At 36.5% G+C, this 24,361-nt stretch overlaps 1 protein-coding gene across 6 annotated transcripts in view; it reads right to left on the reverse strand.

Annotated features, from left to right (window-relative positions):
• Positions 1–1,897: 1,897 nt before the first annotated feature.
• LOC120635170 (transcriptional coactivator yorkie) overlaps positions 1,898–24,361 on the reverse strand; it is a 55,717-nt gene continuing 33,253 nt past the window's right edge. The window contains exons 2-6 of one of the 6 annotated variants that reach the window (XM_039906112.1): positions 19,562–19,707; positions 9,586–9,726; positions 9,342–9,496; positions 6,842–7,144; positions 1,898–4,657 (exon numbers count right to left, since the gene is read on the reverse strand). In XM_039906112.1, coding sequence (XP_039762046.1) covers positions 4,562–4,657; positions 6,842–7,144; positions 9,342–9,496; positions 9,586–9,726; positions 19,562–19,707 — 841 coding nt within the window. In that variant the 3' untranslated portion in view covers positions 1,898–4,561. Of the gene's footprint in view, positions 4,658–6,841; positions 7,145–9,341; positions 9,497–9,585; positions 9,730–19,561; positions 19,708–24,361 lie in introns of all 6 variants that reach the window. The other 5 variants (XM_039906114.1, XM_039906106.1, XM_039906119.1 and 2 more) reach the window with 5 other exon arrangements.

The following is a 24,361-nucleotide window of genomic DNA, read 5'->3' on the forward strand; positions in this document are numbered from 1 at the left end:
ATTTAAGGCTATACTTAAGAAATAAACCATATAATAGTTTACTTAAAATATTGTTCCGATTATTATTCTGTTATGGTCCATTCAGACATATCATAGTCAGTACTGTGTGTGTGGGATGGAAATAATTCTATCATACACTACATAAAGTATTCGGAGTCATACTGACACTATGAGTACGAGTAAGTTATCCGATAGTTTAACGCTTCCCCAACGAAGTTCTGAATAGACTGATAAAACTGTGACACTGACAGCAATTTCACACTTAAGTGTAAACACAGTTGACCGTCAGATTCCTGACAAGTTTCCGTTGTCTGGAAGGTCTGACTCGGATATGTCTGAACATACCCTCAGTCCCAGAGACCTGTCCTAGAGACGCGGCGCCGGCGACGCGCAAACGTTTAGCAAACATGGAATGTTTCTCATTATGTCACAATACTGAAAACATAGTAGGCATACGCACATAAACGCACCGATGCACCATCTTTCAATATTAATTAGCTCTCATTAGCTAGATCACAAACACTGGCACTTAAAGTGCTTAACTCCGCGTGAAAGGGAACGTAAGTATAATATAGGTAGAGACGGTAGGTACTTTAATATGAACGATTGGTCTTCCAAACAACTTCAAGTAGGTCTCCGCAGCGCTCCAACTAGAAACCGCTCTACCTAGCGAAAGAAAAAGTAGCTCCTGGTATCCACACTCAATAAGATATTGAATATTATTGACTATTTGTAATGATACTTGTGTGTGCAAAAAAAAATAAAAATCTGTAATTGTAGACATACATAAATAAAATACAGATTCGAGTTTCAACGTCTAAATCGGCATAGTTATTATTGTCGCATTTGGTATTTACTGTCTTGCCGTTGGTATCAACAATCTATTAAATTTCCTTCATTTCATTAAGGTATAGTACACGATATTCAGAATCGAAGGCAGAAATGACAAAAACACAAATAAAAAATAATGAACAGAATCTCAACGTTCCGTCCTGGATAAAATTTTAAAGGAAACTGTTGTCCGGTAGAGTGCCTTGTTAACGTTTTGTTTTCACGGACAACTTTGTTTGAGGTGCATACCTAAATATTTACCTACCGTACGTACGGTACTTACCATGCGTACGTGATGTGCGTACCTGTAGACTAGATACGCGGAACTTACAGCGCTAGCCTAACTAGCGTGCCTCGTTGCATATAACGTTGTATCCTGAGAAGGACCTTTGGTATTTTCGGCTGCAGCGAACGTATTCACGATGCAACCACAATTAATAATTGACTTAATAATAATTTTAATGAGCAGTTTAAACGAATTAATGTTTTACAATTTATCAATCGATCTTTGGTTATCGAAGTTAGTATTTTAATAAATTAAAGCTCGTTTAAAAATATATACAAGTATTGCTGTCCTCAACTTCTCCTGTGCTTATCTTTTTAAATGTGAACATTGAAAGAAGTGGCACTAATGTAAGAGGGCCTAGTTTAAATTTAGTTTTTTGTACCTCCCTATAAAATTAGCACCGTTTTCAAATAAACTTGCCTAAAGTTGTCAACTTGAGTACGATCTATAAACGTCATTGCTGAATAGGTATAACGCCTACCTACTATGTTTCCACAGATACATAATGCAGTGCAAGTTTTGTTTATTACTTAAAAATAAACACAAAAAGACGCAGCCACTTTAACAAAAATAGAATAGAGCCTACAGCTCGATACACATAAAATCTAAAGGAAAAGGATAAAGCGAATAAAGAATAATGAACCGAACAATATAAAAAGCATCATTACTTACAAGATTAAGAATTAATACACGACAAATACAAAATAAAGTACGACGTAGGGATGAACAGAATACAAAATTAAATGTATTATAAACCCAGCACCGTTACACTTAATTAAAATAGTTACACAGTTGATATTTATTGCTATTTATTTATATAAATGAAAAATTATATTAAAGTCTTACAAGATTAAAGTACTTTTACTAATATGGCAAAGTTTTCAATGTAGTATGTTTAATTAAATTTTAAGGCCTAATTTCAACATTATTTTCAAAACATCTAACTGAATTCGTAAAAATTCTAGAGACTAGGTGGGCTAAGACTTGATTTTGAATAGGCAAACTTTTGTAAAAAAGAATCACTTTTAAGTATCTCAGAAAATTAAAAAGTAAAGCCGTGAGCTTGTCAAATATAGTATTAAAGTTTTAAATTTTGAATCGTTGAGTACTGTGTGAGATAGAAAACGTACGTTGAATGCGCTTTCCACGTATTAATTGTTTTCGCTTACTAGGCAACGGAGCATAATACAATCTCACAGGAAATACAAACGCACTTACAAGGCAAACATATTCTGATTAGGAAATACAAGCGCTCTCGCAGCAACTACATGAGTACCTACTGATTATTTTCTAATGTTAACCTAGCGGGATCCATACGCACGCGTAAAATACATCGTTCATCTCGAACCAAACATAAAGTATATATAAGTAAACTTAATAGTTGCCAAAATAACTAACTAGGTTGCGATTAACTAACACTATTCTAATCATAATCTCGAAAAAAATACACAAGGACGGTGTAAGTAGACAAAACATTTCACATTACTATATAAGTAAATAAGTAGATTTATTTTATTAATATTAATAATACATATAGAAATAGTCCGATCGTAAAAATTGTAGAAATATAACGTTACCTTAATTAAAAAACACAATAAATAAATTGTATAAAAGGCACAATAAGGCACTGTTACGTCAAGATGGTATCACAATCTAAATTACATCGATAATATAACATTAATCGTCTTCCCATCTCATCATACTTTTGTGGAGGAAAGGATTTCCGATAGTCTGTTCGAAAGAGTATGGGAACCTAACTCACAATTAGTTTTTAATTACATAGCAATGTTACTTCTTTCAGCAAAGAAAGAAGCTTTGCAAAGACCGCAGGTGCTCTTTTGCGCTCGATTGTCGAACAACCGAACCTTACTACAAGCAATTAACAATCAGTTAACACAATGCTGCGACATAAAACTCAGCCCCTGTAACTGAAGTTAATAAACTTAACTTTGAATTAACGTTAATCTGTCAAATTTGTATGGAGATGTCAAATTTTGAACGTTGAACCTCCAACGTTGAAATAAATAACAGATTTACGCTATAGTAAACATTGAACTATACACTTAGGGTATTTGTATTATACGGGCTTAAATCGAAACTGCGAACTGATCATCCTTTTGAACAATACCTTTGATATTAAATTAGTACACTCGCAATTTTAATCTATTCTGCGTATCGAAATGTTAAAGTAAAATAGATGAAATTTTTCTTATTGTAATGCTTATTTCGTCATTCGTTGACTAAGAAGAGAGCTCAGAATTGTTTTCACAATAAAAATCGGAACAGCTTGCAAATAAGGAAAATGAAGTTTACTTTTTTACCTCAACAGGTTTCGATACTTGAAAAAAATTATTGCTAGCGTGAAAATCTAATACGAATGGTAAAGGATAATAAATGACGAGAATGAGTGAGTGGACGTTTGATATTTTGAATGCTCATATACCGTATAATTTTAAGTTTGATATAACATATCTGCTTATCATGCAGAATCTTGCATTCGTAAGTATCTCATTCAGATAAATGCCGAGACGCGAAAACTAATTCTGAATAATAAGCGGCTATAGATGATAAATCTACTAAATTTCTACTCGAAATCTTTAGCTTATTCAGTTGTACACGAATCTCCATGATATCTATAGGTCTACAGGTATTGTGTGTACAATAGATATAGCTCCAATGTATTTTTATAGAGGGCTGATATTGTTAAGCAACAAAAAAATAATCACACTTGAACTCATACTGTCATTTTATAATCCCACAAAGTTAGCTGACCCAAAACCAGCGTCCATATTATCGCAAGTAAAGCAATTCGTAGGTCACTACGGTATGTTCTAAATTAGTTACAACTCTGGACACCTTTTTGGGTCTGATAAGTTCGTTGTAATAAGGTATGCTATATTTTTCTAACTTTTCTGATTATGTCAACAATCTTTTCTTTACTATTTAGTCATAACATAAATACAATAATAAGTGATTTTCTATATAATATTTTTAACACTATGGTATGTTATGTCTGGTGAGTTTGCAGCTATATTTTTTTTGCGAGTAGCCACTTACGCTATCGCTCAATGCCAGTGAAATGTTAATGAGCATACAAATATTACTAGTACAGGTAACCTGTCACTACATAGTGTGAAAATAGTAAAGAAAAGATTTTTTTTAAATTAATAAGACAGGTAAGAAAAATGGACAAAGTTGTACAGAAATCGCATCGACCGTCCGTTCATTTACACACATTACGCTATAAACTGTCATTTACTTAGTGAAATGTACAACATTACCGTTTCGTCGTCGACACTGTTGCAAAGCGTCGACGTTAGACGCGGTAAGTATTCTATATTAATGATAATACCTAATTTAAAAGTTTGTGGGCATTCTGTGCGGAACGCGAACGCGTTGATGCACAATGCGGGTTGAGACGAAGGTCCACGAGACTTTGCACGTTTACAGCCAAGTAAGGACGTTGTCTGGTTTGTTCGGCGTTGAATTTATTAGCGACTGCACGTCATCTAATAATATGTCATTTGTGAATTCGCCCAACTGAAATAGAAAAAAAATATATAAGTAATCAGTTATCATACTTAGGCATAACCATCCATCTTTTAATGCAGACTCATATCATGAAATTTTTGAAAGTATCAAACGAATGTTGTCAGAGTAAACCAGATAAATTCCGATTCGAGTCGCACTGGTATCTTAGAATTAAATGTTCTTAGGAATAACGTAATTCTCATACAAAATCCAGAACTCAGTAGTTGTAGGGTAAGTTCAGTCCGCGACGACGACGAAAAAATATTTTTTATTCATAACTAACAAACGAAATAGCAAATAAACCCAAATTCGTATTTTAAGATTATACTATAGTATTTTGGATTATCTTAAAATACATATCGCACCCTCATTTATCCGCTTTACATTTAAAAAATCCCAACTTGTAATATTAACAGGGAAATCATAAATTATAGTTAACTACGATGTGAACGAATAAGATACCAAAACCTAATTATCTCCTAAAGTTTCTTTAAAATTTAGTAGGTACAAATAATTTTATTCAAGGAAAAAGGCTAGTGAATCATCAAGAATGCTGAGTCATACTCATGTTTGAAATAATGTGACTATATCAGATCATGAATTATTATTATTGGCAAAAAAGTTCATATTACAATAATTGGGATTCAAAGGAAGTTTTATATCAACTCTCTTTTATCATATAGATAAGTCACAATTCAATGAAAAATATCGGCGGAATAATGAACGACAGTACCGACAGACATGAACCGATTTTTTAAAGTTATAGCTATATATAGCTATCCTAAAGTTGTCTGGCAGAGATCGCTACCAAGCGTTTTTATATTCCGCCTCCGTTTTTGTGAATATCTTTTTCCTTAATTCCCTTTACTTAGAAAACAAATTCAGTATTTGTAAATAAATATAGGTACGGAAAGATTTAAGTAGAACCTACTTTATTTTAAACATTTTATATACTAAAAGAAAGGTGGCAACCCTAAACATAAACTATGAATATTTAATAATACGTAAACGACCCGGTAAGTAAGGATTATAATAATAATGTTATTACAAATTTACAAGATTAATGAAGCGCGAGGAAATGAAGTTGCATACCTACTATAGAGTACATTATTTACTTACAATGGGGTTACCAAATTGACGGTGTGTTACGTGTCTAATACTAAATCGTTATAGCAATGTTCATTAATGTATATGTTCATGTGGACAGCCAAACCGTAAGTCCCTTAGGTTAAGTTTATAATAATATGTATTAAGAATTTACTATATCAATGCAGCGCGAGCAAAAGAGGTTGCGATATACATACACACTATGGAGTACCTACATTATTTACTTGCAATGGGCTAACCAAATAATCGGTGTCTAAGGTCATCATCATCATCATCATTTCAACCAATGGACGTCCACTGCTGAACATAGGTCTTTTTTAGGGAGTGCCACAATCCACGGTCCTGGGCCGCTTGCCTCCAGCGTCTCCCAGCGACTCGCCAGATATCATCTGTCCAACGTCTATTGGTTCTACGAGCTATGTGCCCTGCCCATTGCCACTTCAGCTTTGCGACTCGCTGAGCTACTTCGGTTACTCTAGTTCTCCTACGGATCTCCTCATTTCTGATTTGATCACGTAGAGATACTCCTAGCACAGCTCTCTCCATCGCCCGCTGAGTGACTATGAGCCTTCTTATGAGACCCATAGTTAGCGTCTCAGATCCGTAAGTCATCAATGGCAACACGCACTGTACTGGGAGGAAATGAGTTGGCGATACACAAACCTACTACAGAATATTATTATCCTGCAATGTGAGCACCAAATAATCGGTGTCTAAAGTAACAACCTCAAATATAATCTACGAGTGTTCAATAATTACTATGTCTATACAATAATTCTTGCACAATCAGGTTAGTTTCATAATAACATTATGCATTTACGAGATCAATGCAGTGGGAGGCAATGAGTTTGCGACATACATACCCACTATAGAGAAAATTATTAACCCTGCAATGTGGGCACCAAATAATCGGTGTCTAAGGTGACAACCCCAACCTTGTGATCTACAAGTGTTCAATAATGACTATGTTCGTATAGACGAAAGTTATAGGTTAGGTTCATAATAACATTATGAATTTACTATACGAATGCAGCGCGAGGAAATGAGGTTGCGATATACATACACACTAGAGAGTACATTATTTACTTGCAATGAGGGTACCAAATCGTCGGTGTCTCCGAGCGTGATGTCCGCGCTGTCGAGGTTAGCACCTGCTTCACTGGTGCAGTCCATCCGGTCGTCCATGCCCGCCAGGAAGTCCTCAGGCGTGTGCGGCATGGAGTAGGACTGCGTGACCGCCATGCCGAGGCCGCTGTCGGCGGACTCCTGTCGCTGGTGGTCCGTCAGACCCGACAGGAACGGGTCCAGCGGCAGCTCCGTACTCGCCGCGCCTGCGCTGTTCGCCAGCGACGTCACGATGGACGAAGATTGCCGCGCCATTAAAGATTGCTGGAGAAATTTTCATGCATCTTGAGCTCATTTAATTATGATTACGTTTTCGACGTATTGCTTTTATTTTACGGTGAACGCGTACGCGCTCTTATTATAGGTACGTAAGTGGCAAACGAATTTAAAGTAGTTTAATTATATTATCGAGCAATGTAGATTTATGGTAAGAGAACACTGCAATCGCGGCAGGCCACTATCTCAAGAAGTTAGTAACTGTTTGATTTTTTTCTTAAATATTCTAGCATTAGATATTTTTTTTGTAATGATTGAAATTATAAAGGATATTGTTTACTAAACTATTGCAAGTGATCTGCTATAGTCAGTTGAGGGATTCTGTAATCATCAAATTTAAATGGTACTAATCGGTAAACCCTTTTAAATGATATTTAAATTTGACATAAGACATAAATTAACTGTCTCGTTGATCCAGAGGTTAGTATATGTAATCCGGGTCCGCTGATGATGAATTCATAAAATAACAACGCCAAAAAGAAATGCAAATGCATTGCGCTGCGCTGCGGCCTGCACCATACATCAAAGTCTTTATTGTCACGGTATTATAAGCAAATTCCAATAATAATTTGATTGAGAAAAAATAGCTTAATGATACATCATTAATAATGTATTCAGTGGGTGTGTACATTTACGGTCTCGTGAATTAATCTTTTTGCACTTACGATGCGGAAGATTAGCTATTTGGACTCAATTAATAATAGTGTTTTATCGATAGTGTAACATTAACTATTCGGACTCAATTACCACAGAACATCGAGAGGCCGTGCGCGGTGGCATCCTTATGTGTTTAATATTCATTAAAACACGCACGAAACGTTTTCTATCCACGGTTCTGAAACGTAGGTACCGCTATGATGTGGAACACCCTCCTGGCAACTGTGGTTCCTGCCACGTATAACTTGAGTACCTTCAAGGCAAAAGTGAATAGGTATGTCCTAGCAAGCGTGCTCCAACCTAGACCTCATCATTGTTTTCTAACAGGTATGATTGTCGTAAAGCGTTGTCCTATTGTTAATATCAAAATGGAGTAGAAGCTTACCGATAATGAATTAACTAAGTATTCATTTGGTGGTTTCATGTTTTGAAGTTATACTTCTTTTGGCGCGATGGAGAAAAATGATGAGAGTGAATTTTTACGATGCACACCGACACCTAAATTCTACATCGTAAAGTTAGTTCCAGGTGGCATGAAAATCGATAAGTAAATTTCGTAACAGTACAAACAGTGTGAATAAATAAATATTATTATGTTAATAAGACCTTTTTTATTTAAATAAAATCTTTTTGATTATATTTAATATTTATCGTTAATCACTACTGCATTTTAGTTATTTTTTTTAAAGAAGTATAACTTCTAACCGCGTGTACATAAGTACACGCACTCTTTTTTTTGTAATAAGAGGTCTTTAAGTCAAGGAGTAGCTTCTTCTTTATATTACTTCGTTTTAAGCTGTATATGATTAATAAAGTAAGCTTTTGTGGTGTGGACAAGGTTTTTGACCAGAATAGGGATATTAAAGCAGGAATATGGCATCATCAATCCATTACCGGCCCACTACAGAGCAAGGGTCTTCCCTCAGAATCAGAAGGGTTCAGGCAGTAGCCCACCACGTTGGCCAAGTGCGGATTGGTAGACTTCACAACCCTTTGAGACCATTATGTAGAAATCTCAGGGTTTAAGGCTCACGATGTTTTTCTTCACCGTTAACGAATATGTCCTTTTATTTCCGTTGTACACTTCATGTATCCTATGTTCTCATTCACAATTAATGTTACATAAATAATAATAAATAAATATCGCATAAAATGAAAGTAGATGGTAGTTATTTTCTAGGTAGACAGTGCTTTTGTGCATGTATGAAGTGCTTCCTTTTTTATAGTTATAATTGGCGGAAAAAATAGATGGGCTGATCGTCAATAAAGGATCGTCGAAAAGGTGCAAATCGTCGCCTGTAAACAGAATAACACTTCGGAAAGCATGCGAGGAACACGTCCTACAAATTGGTGCCTGCATCAACCTGAGGCGTAGGTGTTAAGCCTCATGTGTTTGTGATTACACTAGCAACCACGCCCTTCAGACCGGTACATCGTAATTTTGCCTGGCGGCAGAAATAAGCATTACGGTATTACTTTCCCGAAAAGTAAACAGTTATTGCCAAGAACTCAATTTTAAAGTATTTACCTGGAGCCTTATCTCCTGCTGACGTTGCTTAAGCCGTTCTCTCTCAAGCTGTAGTGATTGGAGCCGTAACTTTTGTTGGCAAGCCTGTATCGAGGCGTTCGCCCACCCGCCCCCAGCAGCACCCGCTGACGCTGGCGTGCGCTGTAAATGTTGCGCTGAAAACGTAGAAAATAAAAATTTACATAAACGACACCCAATAATATATCTTATTGCCTTAGCACTAAGGTAGGAAATATTAACTTACGTATTCTAGGATCGAACCAAGACGTCGTTCTGGCGGCATGGTTGATAAAATAAATCTCTCCTTCCGGTGTAGTGGCTTGCTCCCAGCCCTCTGGCAGTGGGCCGAGAGGATCTGTCGGCGTGTTAGTGCTTGTACTCTTCGCTGCTGAAATTAATTAAACGCGTTTGAATATTGACATTAATTTAAATGATAGTTCTATTGGCAAACGATGTATAATTCTCTCAACAGCGACTAGTTGCAAGCCAGTGGAAAAAAGCAAATGTTATACGTACAATCAGTTTCGTGCACTTCATACATGCACGAAAGCACTGCATACCCTAAAAATTTTGTATTACTCATAAAGGGGAAGGAATTAAGTTAGATATAGGTGAGGTATCAAGTATAATTATCGAAGAAAGACAATGGCAAGGTGTTTCCTTAAATTAGTTTTTAATCACATTTATCGGCATCGATTTGTCTTTATCTAGGTTTTGTTCATATTTATATGACATATAAAGTAGTTGGTTTACGAATGCTTTTTTTTCGATAGGATGTTATAAACTAATTAAGGCACTTTGTTATGTGCAGCATCGCAGTTGACATTTGAAAACGAAATGGTTGCAATTAGGAGCAATTAGCAGACATTAAACGGTTTCACATAAGTACCTTAGCCTCCTTTCTCAGATACCCATTGTAAGCATCCTTTTACATTTAATCTCGAGGCAACAACTCGAAGCATTTAAGGTGCGAAATTTGAAAGGTCCACGCGGAAAAGAAAATAGGCTGCACGCATTTTCGTACAAAAAACTTAGAAATTTTTATAAGAACTTTTATCAATATGGGTATCGAAACGAATAGGGTACAGAAGCAAATGTGATTTCACCGAATGTATTTAGTAGATTCCCAAACAAGCACAAGACTCTACGATTTACTCAATCAGGTGTTATTAAAAGGGATACGAAGCCTTGAAAGTAATATACTGTCTTATATACTGGGAAAAAAAACTCATAAAATGTTTAAAACCTTTATAACCACGAGACGTATTTTATAAAATAAAAAACGTTACGATTCTGAGGCTGTATAATAAGATTGGTTTATTATAAAGGCCTTTATACCCTTTTATCCGCTCCAAATATAATTTCAGATTCGATATTCAAATTTCAAGTAAGCCTCCTTTATAAGCACTCTTGAAACGTCAAGTTTTTCGGTTTGTAGTGACTCTACCACCGGTTTGGAACGTACTCTACCGAGCAGAAGCACAGCTTAGCTTAAAAAGGGCTGTAAGTGCAATTATTCAACCTCTATCTTCGTATTATTCTCCTATCCGTAATATGAAAATTGGATTCTATTATGAAAATAAATAAGTCGTAGAAGTTTACAAATAATCATAGTCATCTCATGTGTATAGCTACGCAGAAACAATTTCTATTAATAACATTGTTTGAAAATACGTTTAATTTTTAGCTGTAAAATCTTATTTTGTTCTCGCAAATATTGGCACATACAATTGCATGAGAACGCTAAAGCGTAATCATCGTATTTTAAGAATAAATTAAATTACTTCCGGTTATTTCATTTGATTTCATACGAAAGTTTAAAGAATATTTCATATTCTCTTAAACGTATACGTAATATAATTCACGGAGGCACAATTATTAGTAAATATGCTAATATATGTAATTTGTTTTAGTTTAAGGGGTTCGATCACGCCGCATTATTTAAATTATTATAAATTTTAATATTTAAACAATATCTGTTCTAATAGTCACAGGGTGATTGTCCTATAATATATATGTATAGTATAAGTAGGTTTTTTTTTATTTTTTATTATTAGATTATTTTAATTTTCTCTTTACTCTACGATGGTTTTGACTTGCCAGAAGTCCCACGTCGCGAATCGGCTCAATAAAAAAAATAACAAAAACCCAAATTTGTAACATTCCTACTCTCGTCCTTGCAACTGAAAATAGGACTAAGATAGGATTTAACGTTTTATGCTTCTTATACAATATACATTAATAAAACACTAGCGGACCCCAGCGCCATATGTCGGGTAATTTGTGAATCTAAACTAAAAAAAAAATTCATTCAATTCGGTCCAGCCGTCTAGAGTTCAGTGACATACACACGCACACAAGAAATATATATATAAAGGTTAAGTGACAAAATAAAATCCCATAATATTTTGTAGATTTATGACCATTTTTTTGGCATAGGTAAAATAGATGCTCCAGTTGACCATCAGTTAACACTCTTTGAGTTCTTTTTTTTAAACATATAATAAAGGCATTTGCCCACATCATCACCATCACCCAAATTACTAGAGACCAGTGGACAGTCGTGCTGTTATACACATGTTATCCCGAAGCCGAACTAAATAGACATAGGTTTTTAGAAAAGTCCTTCATCGTTTCTACACTTGGGTACATTAAAAAGTACTGTACTTTAGACATTTGTACCTATAAAAGCAAATTAGCACCAGAAATAAGTTATAAATAGTCATAGAGCGTATAGCATAGGTAAGTAGCTTTGGCTACCGAACTACGCAATTGAATCCCACGAACAAAACACGAATGTTGGTAAAATCATTTCCTCGCAGTGTATTTGATGTACTATAAACAGTGCGAGTTAGGGCCTTTACACATGCATACGGTTGCACTATAAACGGTTTGGCGCCGTGCCGTGCTACATCATTCACATGTACGCTGAGTGCCAAGTTTGAGATTTTCTACATACGTTTACTTATTCGATCGCGTTAAAGTTAACTACGATTTATAATGGATCGACACAACGCCATCTAGTGAGAGTAAGGTCACGTCACAAGGTAAGAAAATTGTCACTCAGTTTACAGGGGCGGTCGCAGCATTGTAGATTGTAGATCTAGTTGTTTCTTATGAAATGGCGCGAAAGAGTATAAGCCTGACAGTACCAGTCGACTTTTTTACGAACATGAGGTAATATATTTGATCTATCTAAAATGGAAACGGAAGATTATATATAATTTAGGCCCCTGAGATTATAAAGGTCAATTTGCATTCTCTTGCACTGGTATTCACGTGTTTGAGTCGCCACAAGTCAATACATAAGACCTAACTGTTAAGATGGTTGGCACTTCAACACCAGAATTATAGAGGATAAAGGCAGAAGGTCACAGAACGGTCGCTTTTCCATGAGGGAGCTGTCATACGCACATACCTAATATCACAAACATTTTTAAAGAACCAAGTTTTATTGTAGGGCAGGTACGGCCGAGCTTCGTTAAAAACCGTTGTAGCATAACATGTTTAGAATCCGTGTCTCGTCCGTATCTCGCACGGCACCCGGCTCGTTCCCGCCACAGTGAAGCCTTAATCTTTCGTTATACAGTACCGCGACAGTACCTGGGCCGTGCGTGTGTGAAAAGGGCTTAAGGCGGTCGCGTACACTTGTTTGGACGGTCTGTACGTACGAGGAATAAAATGAATCAGCGGGCAACGGATGCAACGCCAACACAGCGCTCACGTCTGACGCTCACGCGCATCTCGCGTTTCTACAGGTAGGTAGGTATGACACGTAACAAATCAAACGGCCATTCATACACAACAGTTGTTATATAATACAGCTATATACATAATATATTATCGCTTTTAATTCATATTATAATCACCTGTTCTCAGAGATTAAACTAATATATAGTTGACGTTAAACTGAGCCTAAGAATGCGAGATGGGTGGTAGTGATTGTTTTTTTGAGTAGTGGCCTCTTGCGTATCCCTTTTTCATCATCTCGACCGCAGGACGTCCACTGCTGATTTCCACCTTTTTTTTTATTGAACTACAAGTTAGGCCTTAACTGCAATCTCATCTGCTGAATGATGATGCAGTCTAAAAAGGTATCGGGTTAACATGTCAAGGGGTAAAGAAGTTATATTAAATTATCAAATACACCCATACCCCTAATCGGTTTCTACGCGACATCGAACGCTAAATCGCTTAGCGGCACGTCTTTATCAGTAGGATGTTAACTAGCCACGGCCGAAGCCTCCCGCCAGACCAGATTCAGAAATTATAAATTCCTAAATTGACCCTGCCAGGATACGAACCCAGGACCACACACTTAAACCACGCCACTGTGAGATGTCGTCAAGAACTCGCTACGGTTCCATGCCACTTGTATCCAGCGATTCCAGTGCGGGGTCGCCACTCCAGCACCTTGGGACCCCAACATCCATCGGTCCTCCGAGCTATGCCCATTGACACTACAGCCCCACGATTTGTTGAGCTATGTCAGTAACTCTGTTCTTCTACGGATCTCCTCATTTCTAATTTGAACACGTTGAGACACTCCAAACATAACTCTCTCCATCGCCCGCCGAGTGACTCTGAGCCTTCTAAGGACGCCCATAGTCTTTTAGCCTAGTCCTCGTCAGCGAACCTAATTTGATAATTATTTAGCTCTGTACCAGCTCGCTGAGCTTAGATACTTTGAATTGGTGGATCATGTAGTTTGCTAGCTTGATGCAGCAGAAAATACTGATTAAAGACATTTGGTATCAATTCCTGGCTTTTGACATAAATGGATAAAATCGGAAAGTGTGGTACTTTAAAAAACAAGCGTAATAAGATCGTAAAAATACATGAAAGAAATATATTTTAACCATCTTATTGCATAGGGACATAGATACCGATTTACCAAGGATTATTTTGAGCTGTCTAAGTAAGTACTTACCTAAGTTCCTATTAGAAAATTGATTGGCAAATTTATAATACTTATTAAAAAAAAAAATATTCACTGTAAAACTTTCTAGTCTAATATCTTTTCATTGGTTCACCTAAGGATCCGAGTTATTGATGATTTTCAGCTTTAGCCTCTGATTTTCTCAAACATCTATGTGACCAAACAGGCCAGTAGGAATAATTAAAGTCGTAGCCAGTAGGTTCGTAAAGTTTAAAATGTTGGTTATTTTATTTATGAACCTAATCCAAAACAGTTTTCTGTCAGGTAGTTCATTATGGGGACGAATAAATGCTCGTAGTAATACAGCCTACTATCATAATTAAAGTGAAATTATTATAAAATGAGAATAACGGCGAAGCGTATTTCCTTCGAGTCACGTAATGCAAAAGCCATATAATTAAACAATACGTAATTTGCAATAATAGCGCGATATCGCGACTATAAGGCGCAATATTCCATCATGAAATAGGGAAATTAATAGGTATGTACCTGGTATTTATACTCTTCATTTTGGTATTTTTCGCTAGAGTTAGACTGAGACTGGAAAACCAGCTTCTACGCTCAATTATTTGCTGACACGGCCTATATTGATGCTTCTTACCGATTTTTTTTTAATTAGTAATAGATTATTTCATTTGGAGTCACCAACGTGAAACCAAAATAAAAAAGTAGGGAGACTAAGCAAATATACGCAAAAAAAGATGGTAAAACAATATTATTACCCCTTCCGAAGTCGGGTATCAAAGCTGATGCGACAGAAATGATTAGGTACGTGTAAGAGGACACCTACTGGTAAGTACAAAACACGCTCATAACATAGAAATGCAATGTATCATAAGAAAACTATTTTATGTTTGAAAGGTAATATATTATCGCGACATCAGATTATAATCAGGAATGCGCTGTAAAAACATTATTCGTACAGTCAGGTGATCTAAATATTCTACATTGTGGGATTGTTTGCGGCTGTAATAAAACATAGATAAGAGCATCTCAAGCTCTGTTAGGTGTCTCTGTCAGGCTGTTTGCTTTGAGGTGATCAGTGATCACACCGTGCGCTGTCTTCGAACGTGACTACAGCACGTACTGAAGGAACCTATCGCCAGACCACGCATAAATCAATGCCAACGCGTGACTATTTCACGAGTTCGATGTAGATATTTGGCCTTGTATGACTTAACAACTCGAATAAACATGGTAAGGGTAATAATGTAATTTTCACAAAGATGCAAGGAAATATTTAGAAAACATTCGCATAAAGAATATTACGATTCCTCCTCGCCGTGCCACCAACTCGTTCCATCAATGGCACAAGGAGTCTTTATTGCTCGTCGTACCACTGAGTCTTGATGATGCTCTCAAATTCAAAAGAAACCCTTTACATAGGCACTATAAACACCCTTTACAGGTTACTATAAATAATGTATTGATCTGAGTAATGAAAACTCTTTATTAGTTTCCCAAGTTTTTTAACAATCATAATTTTTCTTTTGAGTGTTAGTGTTTTCTAATAAATGCCAGAAGCCAAATCAGGTTTGGATTATTTATTTATTTAAATGCATTATTTAAAAGCCCTTATTGCCTGGACAATAATGCACTAGGACCTGTAGGTTCTTAATCACACAATCTCTATCACTTAACGATTACCGAAATTGTTATAAATATATACAAATTGTATATTTTCGGACGGCCGATTAGCACAGTGCGCAGCGATCCTGCTTTCTGCGATCAAGGCTGTGGTTCCGATTCCCACGACTGGAAAATTTTATGTGATGAACGTGAATGTTTTTCAGTGTCTGGGTGCTTATCTGTATATGATTAGTATTTATGAATATTATTCTTACAATAAATTCATCACTCATCTTAGTACCCCTAACACAAAAATTACGCGCTTATTTTGGGACTAGATGGCAATGTGTGTATTGTCGTATATTTATTTATTTACTAGTGGAATACAGTAAGATAACCAGAGCATTGCGATCGTTGAATACTTTGTTAACTAATTTTATATCGGTAAAACATAATATGCATACAATGGGTATATATACGGAACTAATTGTGTTGGTATAAACAGGTTTAAAAAAATTGTTATATTTTTCGACAGGGGAAAAAGAAAACTATTATTTGAAACGTGTAAATTTAGTTTCTTTTAGATTTTAAGAGAAGCAAAAAAAAATTAATTTCATTGTCTTCTCTATCATGTAAAACGGGACTTCTCGCACGTCCGCCTCTTAACAAGGTCATAAATTGAACTTACGTGCTAAAAGTGTGTGTTCTGTGTTGTTTGTATATTGAAGCCATGACAAATCGGAGATAAACACCCAGGCATAGACAATCACTTCAGAGACGAATTCTGCTATCAGCCCTACCTAGCTTGTTCGACTAGAATAAGAACAACATGGAGTGCAATAACGCAATCCGAAAATATAAATGCGTTAGCATATATTTAAGGTTGCCATTCGTTCCCTTAATCGCGTCCATAATTAGTGCATGCCCTTTTAAAAAAATCGGTGAATAAGTAAACTAATAATAAAGTTAGCCTACTATCCGAAAAATACATATATACCTAATTTTGATAATTTATCAAGATTTACATTTATGATTAACATAAATTTAGTGCATTTTATTTAATACTTTGATGGCGCTACGTTTGAATACAGAAGTAATTTGTATGTTTAAACTGCCGCGTTGGTTTAGGAGGGGCATTTTAAAGGTGGTGAAGGCTATGGCAGGGAGTGACAAATCTTGGGAGGCCATTGTCTCCTTCTGCGAGCAAGTGATATCGCAGAAGGAGACGGCGCGGCGGAACGGTTGAGAACGCGGCGGAACGTAGCAGAATCGCACGGGCGCCTGCCGCCCGGCGACTAGTTGTAACACCGAGTGGTTTTAGCCGGTACGAGTCCGACAAAATCACCGTGTCACCCCGTGGTGCGTTGGTATCCATGAGGATTACCCCACGAAAAAAAAAAGGAGTCAGCATTTTATAACAGAGATCACGAACGGCTTGGATTATCAAGCCGGCCCCAAAACTTTATGGTAATTATTGGGTCAAAAAATATTCAGTACTCGCCAGCAAATACAAAATTGGCTTCGGCTCACCATTGAAACTTACTAACACGTCGATTTTCGTCACTAACTTTATTAAGTGACAATCCAATCCGGTTTTAAATCTCTCTTTTATGAGAAAAGCTAGTGCTCATGAGGGAAAAATTAATAAGCTGAGTATAATGCATACTGTATTGTAGTTGTTAAATCTATTAAAACGTCCCGTATTGTTTACTGAGAAAAATAGTTCTGGCAACCCTACGTATATTTGTTATGAAGCTAGCGCGCTGGCGGCAAGGAAGAAAAGCGGCCCCTTGTAGACCATATTACAAGAAATGTGTCGCAAGCGTCAAGCAACTGCGGCGCCACTCGCAGGCCGCCGGCGCCGACACTCCAATGTATTTTCCGAACACCTTTCAACGCTCGTCGCGCATCGACCGACGGAAACAACGCGTTAATTCCCGTCATAAAATCAGTTTTAGAATTCGGGTTATTTACTTATTTTTATTTTAGTTCCATGATAATTTTAAACGTCGCCTCGAAGCCAATTAGATCACGTGAAAACAAAATCGGGTAATATGTTCGCTTCTAAAGCGTTATAAACAAATGTTACGCCTTTTACGAGGATGTAGGTGGCTTAATAAAATGTAAATGACTAACAATGTAATGTAATGCTGTAATTTTTCAACTGTTTTTGTTAAAACGACAATATCTTATAAATATGCTCAGTTTTAGGACTCAAACGTGCATAGAGTATATAACGAAGTCGTATTGCGCGTGGTATTGCAAAAAAAATATATTAACAAAAGATCGCACAGAATTGACTGATCGTCGGATATTGAAGAGAATTCAAATTATAAATACAAAGAGTCAAAAGTAAGTGGTTATTCTCAAAACCACAATTATTTTTATTCGCTGAATGTATGACACTCGCGCCAAATGCATAGTGGAACAGGATCAGCAAACCAAACAGAAATTACGTACTTCACGATGTCACTGTCATTCTACGACAATGCATAAGATAACATCTAAAAGCTAAAAAGCTAAAGTAGAAGAAAAACAACATTCGTCGTAGAATTAAATGAGCCTGTGACAATAGTTATGCTAACTGTTGTTGGCTAAAATAGGCAATTTGAGCTAAAATATCATAATTTCAGATAAAAATAATCGTAATAAATGAATATATAAGTTTTTGCACTACTTACTGCCCCTTAAACAGGATAAACCAACATATGAACAATCTTGAAAAGCCCGCTTGTTTTGTTTAGCTAATTGAAGATGTAGAGGAGAATATACCAATTAAAATACTGAGAGTATCAGTTAAGTATCAGTTGCATTCCCATAAATACGAAAACGGGAATTTCATGTGTATAGTTAATGAGTTAATGACACAGTGTTAACTTCATGCGACATAATAGTTAATGTTAGTTTTCCTCGGGAAATTCCGAACTTAGATACTGTAGATACCTAATGTCAGGGTTTGTTACAAATACACTTACATGGACATGCAATACAACAGCCGGCCACTGCGTCACTTTATTTCCTCATATTGTTTATAAGAAATAAATAAATTGTATAGCACGAAATTTTTTAGCCACCTTTAAATACCTACAGCGCAGCTTCCAAATACCCCTCGGAAACACGTGCAGCTGATGCGATGTCACAATTCTATATCCTACAGCCTGTGCGTGAGACAGATTACGTGGGATTCATGCTAGCATCCCTCAGTAAGTTTTGGGAGGCCCCAGGATCTCCTAACGCACCAGTGCCCTTGTACATCAGCCCTAGGGCTCATCCCGGGATATACTGGTTACCGGGAAAACTTTACCTAGTAGCGACCCATGTGATGTAGAACTATGAAATTGTATGGCTCCTGTGAATACCTCAGTCGCGTGATTTCATAATTGAGTCTTTCATTCCCACGAAAATCAACCTTTAATGAAAGCTTACGTATTAGTGAAAGCCTACAATTATTTCTAACTTGTCTTACAGTGTAAACAATATTTTCATTACTTTCAGTGTAAAGTGGGCATGTTTTAAAAATATTAAAACAACAAGTGCGATAAAAATAAAATAAAGAATAAAAAGAGATTGTGTTTTTTTTGTTTTCTTTAACAATTTATACTAAAAAATAATTAAAACATTGTTTACATTATAAGACAGGTAAGAAAAAATAGACTACCCTTTGCTTTATGGTACCCTTTGCTTTATGAAGATATATTTTATTTCTTATTACCTGGGGTAGCAGCAGCTATCTGTGGCGAGGTGGGGACAGTCTGTGTGAGTAACGCTTCAGCGCTTTGATGCTGCACACCCCCTGCCATCGTTTGGGCTGCGAGGGTCTTGCGAGGATCCTCCCATGTCGTCGTCTTTGTTATGTGACTGAAATCAAAATATAGTGGTCAGACTAACATTTCATTAACATTATTAAATACAATAATATACTTTTATGCTGGCTTCTCGTATCTAAGTGCCTACTTTAAAAAAGCACTGGGATTTAAGACCTCCGCCTTTACTCTCCGACTCTCATAAAATGAAGAGTTTTTTAACCTCAATAGTATCACTCCGATTTTCTCAAGATGAATGGTATATCTTACGGCAATAAATTATCTACAAAGTAGTTTCCTAAATAAAGGTAAGATTTAAGCAGGTGGGTAACTTAAATAATTGAAACCTATATTTTATTTATTACTAGCTGTTGCCCGCGACTTTGTCTGCGATTGATTTTGTTTTTTTTGATATGGCATTAAATTTAGTTGTAGATCTAAAAAAAATTAAAGTATTCAGTATCGCTAAGCCTTAAATGAGGGGTTTGTTGCTATCCGCTGAGGAGTTCTTTCCTCTATCTCCAACCACAGTTTGGGCAAAATTAAACAAATATTATAACCTATATAGTGCAAAAATAATTATTTAAATCACTCTTCCCTTCTCCCAAAGGAACGAGCTTAAATGTCGGGATAAAAAGTATTCTATACTACTTCTAGCACTTCCAAGAATATGTGAAGTTTCATGAGGATCGGTTGAGTAGTTTTTGCGTAAAAGCGTAAGAAACAAACTTACATTGACATTTATAATATTAGTAGGGTAATAGTAGGGATATTGGCGTAACATGTACATTGCACAGCATATGCAAACCATTTTTTTTTTTAATACGGGAGTAATCTTACAGGACCTTAGAAAAGTACGCAAAAACTAACGAGTTTTACCTTTGCCGTAGCCTCCCACACCCCTCTAGATGAAGGTAAAAAAAGAGAATGCTACGAGTAAGTAGGTATTTTTAATTAAATCACATTACTACGTTGGTCACACTTGCTGGTTTACATTGCATAACTATTTATTATAGTAACGTTTAAGATTATGAAATTTTTTAAAATCATCGCTGTCAATCCTTAAATTTTCATCAATTAAGTACCGAATAATATGGTGTAATTTTACCTCTATTTTAAATAATGTACTCTAAAAACTTAAAAATACCTATACCTTTTATTCCCTTCATACTAGTTTAAGATGTTAAATGCATTTTGGTACGTCAATGAAGGCTATGCAATAATTATTATTGGGAAAACTTGCAGGTAAAAGTCTGTTAATTTTTTTATTTCGATATAGGTTTGCGCTGGCTTATTTATGCCAGTTTTTACTACACCAAGGCATCGCCTTAAGGCGATGATTATTGATATAAAACAATTCACCAACTCTTAATTCATAACTATTACGCCTAGGAATCTCGTTAGATAAGGCGTAACCTATTTACGCATTATATGGAAAGCAATCATCGGGACTAAGTTGAGGCGTGCTTTGCCTTGAGGCTAATGACGTTATACGCGACAGGAAAATGGCTGTTCACACCTTAGCTGTTCGTATCAGGTCCGTGGATGAAAACCATTTCACACAGTTGATTGGATGTTATACAATATCAGTCAGCCCTGGTAAGTAATACTTATTATCATACAAAGCATACAATAAATTATGACAATGCCATTAACGGAAAGTCATCCCAAATGAAAAGTAAGTAGGCAGCACAAATCACCAACTTGCGAAGTCGTAAGGAAATGATGCCATACCGCAGAGATGAAAATGATTAATTTTGAAGCTTTCACCAAATAAATAAGCAAGTTTTATAAAATATCCGCATTAAAGAAATCGAACAAGTCAAACCACATTACAGACTGGCGAAATTCGGTAATTCTACATACTTTAAATACTTAGGTAGTATTTATAATTCAGCTACACAAACTAGTGATTTAGTTGAAATAAATAAGATTCAATCAACTGGGTACCTCACATATCTACCTTAAAGCTATATACCCTACCTTAAAACGCATAACGTATTTTATGGAAAATTGTAATAGATAATTAATTATAGCTCTATATAATGTAAAGATACCTATTAGATATGCACTAAGATATGCCATTTGGTTTTAACCTATTTAAGATTGGCAAAAAAGGACTAAGTCTTATGAAACAGACTAACTATGGTTAAATCTCATTACATTACTGATAATAAATGAACTAAATTGTCGAACTGGACTTTTACTTTTGTGCACAAATATTTACAGTTGTTCAAATACTGGTTTGTCTCGCGATGATAGGAAGGTCGCCTGCAAGCGTAGCTCCGCACGTTTAAATATAGCATTGGATTGTTGGGGGCAGAGGTAGAATTAATGCCTTAAACTGCCTGTTAAGTTAAATTTATAAATTAAACTCTATCTTTTAAAGCTTATCCTCCTTAGTCGTTCACTCTTGACAGAGTAGTCGTGGTTGACGATGGTTCTTTTCCTTTGCCTACAGCAGCTCCCGCGATGCGCCTCCACTTATCACGATCTTCAGCGTTTCTGGAACATTGGACTATGGAGGTTTGTGTTGTAGCTTTAATTATGTCGGTCCAACGCGTGGGTGATCGACCACGTGACCGTTTGCCTTCCACTTTCCCCTGGACAACAAGTCGTTCCATGGAGTGCTTATTCCTAGTTATGTGTCCAAAGAATTTGAGGATTCTTAAAGCTTATACATACCAAAAAACGCGGTGTAAATTATGGTTATAACAGCTGGTTTTATATGCCACTGATAAAAAAGCTTTATATAAAGCTTATTATAACTATTCAATATTTTAGAGTTTGGAACATAGCGGCAAGTTAACCTGTATACATATATATTTTTTTAACGATAGGCCAGCGCTTGACTACAATCATGCCCGTTAGAAAGCAATGATGAGGTCTAGGTTGGAGCACGCTTGCCTAGAAGAAGCCTATTCATTCAGCCTTGAAGGTACCCAAATTATACGTGGCAGGAAACACAGTTGCCGGGAGGGCGTTCCACATCTTAGCGGTGCGTATCAGAAACGTGGATAAAAAACGTTTCGCGCGTGTTGATGGCATATCAACCACATAAGGATGCTCACGGTGTCTCGCTGTTCTGTGGTAGAACGGCGAAGGAGGAACAAGATTGTGAAGTTCCTGAGCACGCTCACCGAAGTTCTAAAGTTCGAAATTCTAATGTTGATAATTAATGAACTAGTCTAGCCTTGCAGCTAGGGTCGGTTCATAATTTTCTACCAGTGTCAACATAACTGTTATTTTCATGTTTAAAACCGTCAATAATATCTTTAATACTTGAATGAATTATAATTGATCTGATCTGATAGTCTATGTGGTTTAGAACTTCCGACGCTATTGCGAAAAAATCACCTTCAAATCATGTATGTGTGTTAATGTAACTTATTTTAAGTGTAGTGTAAAAGACTTTACTTTCGGTTGGCCGAATTCGAATCCCAGCACGCACCTCTAACTTTTCTAAGTTGTTTTTAACCAATTAAAATATCACTTGCTTGAACGGTGAAGGAATACATCGTGAAAAACCTGCATGCCTGAGAGTGAGGAGTCAACCAATATTCTTAGCGTCTTATTCTGTAGGGTGGTTACTAGCTACGGCCGAACCTCCCAAAAGACCAGACCAGAGAAAAATCAGTAATGACAAATTACTAAATTGCCGGGTGTAGTGAGCTAACTGTCGGGGCCTTCATTGCTTTCAAGAATCTGTCATGAAAAGTAGCATAAGACTGTAACTAATCCAAATGAACGAAACAAACTGATATTACTCTTTTTTGATGTAGGTAAGGCATTCGTTGGTAACAGTGATGTGAGCCGAGCCGACTCGAGCCTCCCTACTTAGCGGTCGATGTGACCAATTGGCAGGTAAACCGGACGCAGTATGAGCGCAAGGCGACCTAGTGAATAAACAGTCATTTCGACTTGATGAATGGCTTTACTTTCTTTCAGCTAAAGTAGGCAATTTACAGATAGTTTAAGTTGTAAAACAAACTTACATATTCTTACTTTTCAAACCTCGAAATTTGTTTTAAAGTACTAACTCACTAACTCTCACTTTTCATGTTCACGCACACTCAGCCTATTAACGTCTCACAGCTGGGCAAATGCCTCCTCTCTAAGGAGAGAGTTTCAGAGCATAGACCCACCACGCTGCTGCTGCGCGTTGGTGGGCTTTAAACACTATTATGAAGTTAGTGTGGGACATACTGACCACTAGACTAGACTAACTAGACTAACAAGGCATTTTCATGTCCAAGTTTTTTAAAAACAGCGTTTGACTGATGAACCCTAAAAGTACCAAAATGGATTTAACCACAGAAGGAAGACAAGAGCTAGTCAGAGACAAATTAACCTCAAAACCTGTACTCACCAATATATACTATTATACGACAAAAGCATGATTTAAATAAAAATTCAAAACCTTAGAAATGAGAAATTATTTTATAATAACACGAAGGAAGTCGAAGAAATGCGGTGAAAATAAAGTAATTTTGTTGCCATAACAAAAAACGGAGATAAGGAAACGATTTAGCAATGAAAAGCGACGAGGGCATGACCACGATGAATCGATTTGCTCGGGGCGTTAATGAACTTGGCCGCGGTATCAGCTGTAATTGTAGATGTCATGTTAGCAAACTGTATTTATATAGGTCGCTTCCCGTAAAAAGAGCGCTGGCAGTCGTGCTCCACAATGGACAATTTCTATAAAC

Source organism: Pararge aegeria, chromosome 2, assembly GCF_905163445.1.
Source record: "Pararge aegeria chromosome 2, ilParAegt1.1, whole genome shotgun sequence".
In the NCBI taxonomy this organism is placed as follows: Eukaryota; Metazoa; Arthropoda; class Insecta; order Lepidoptera; family Nymphalidae; genus Pararge; species Pararge aegeria.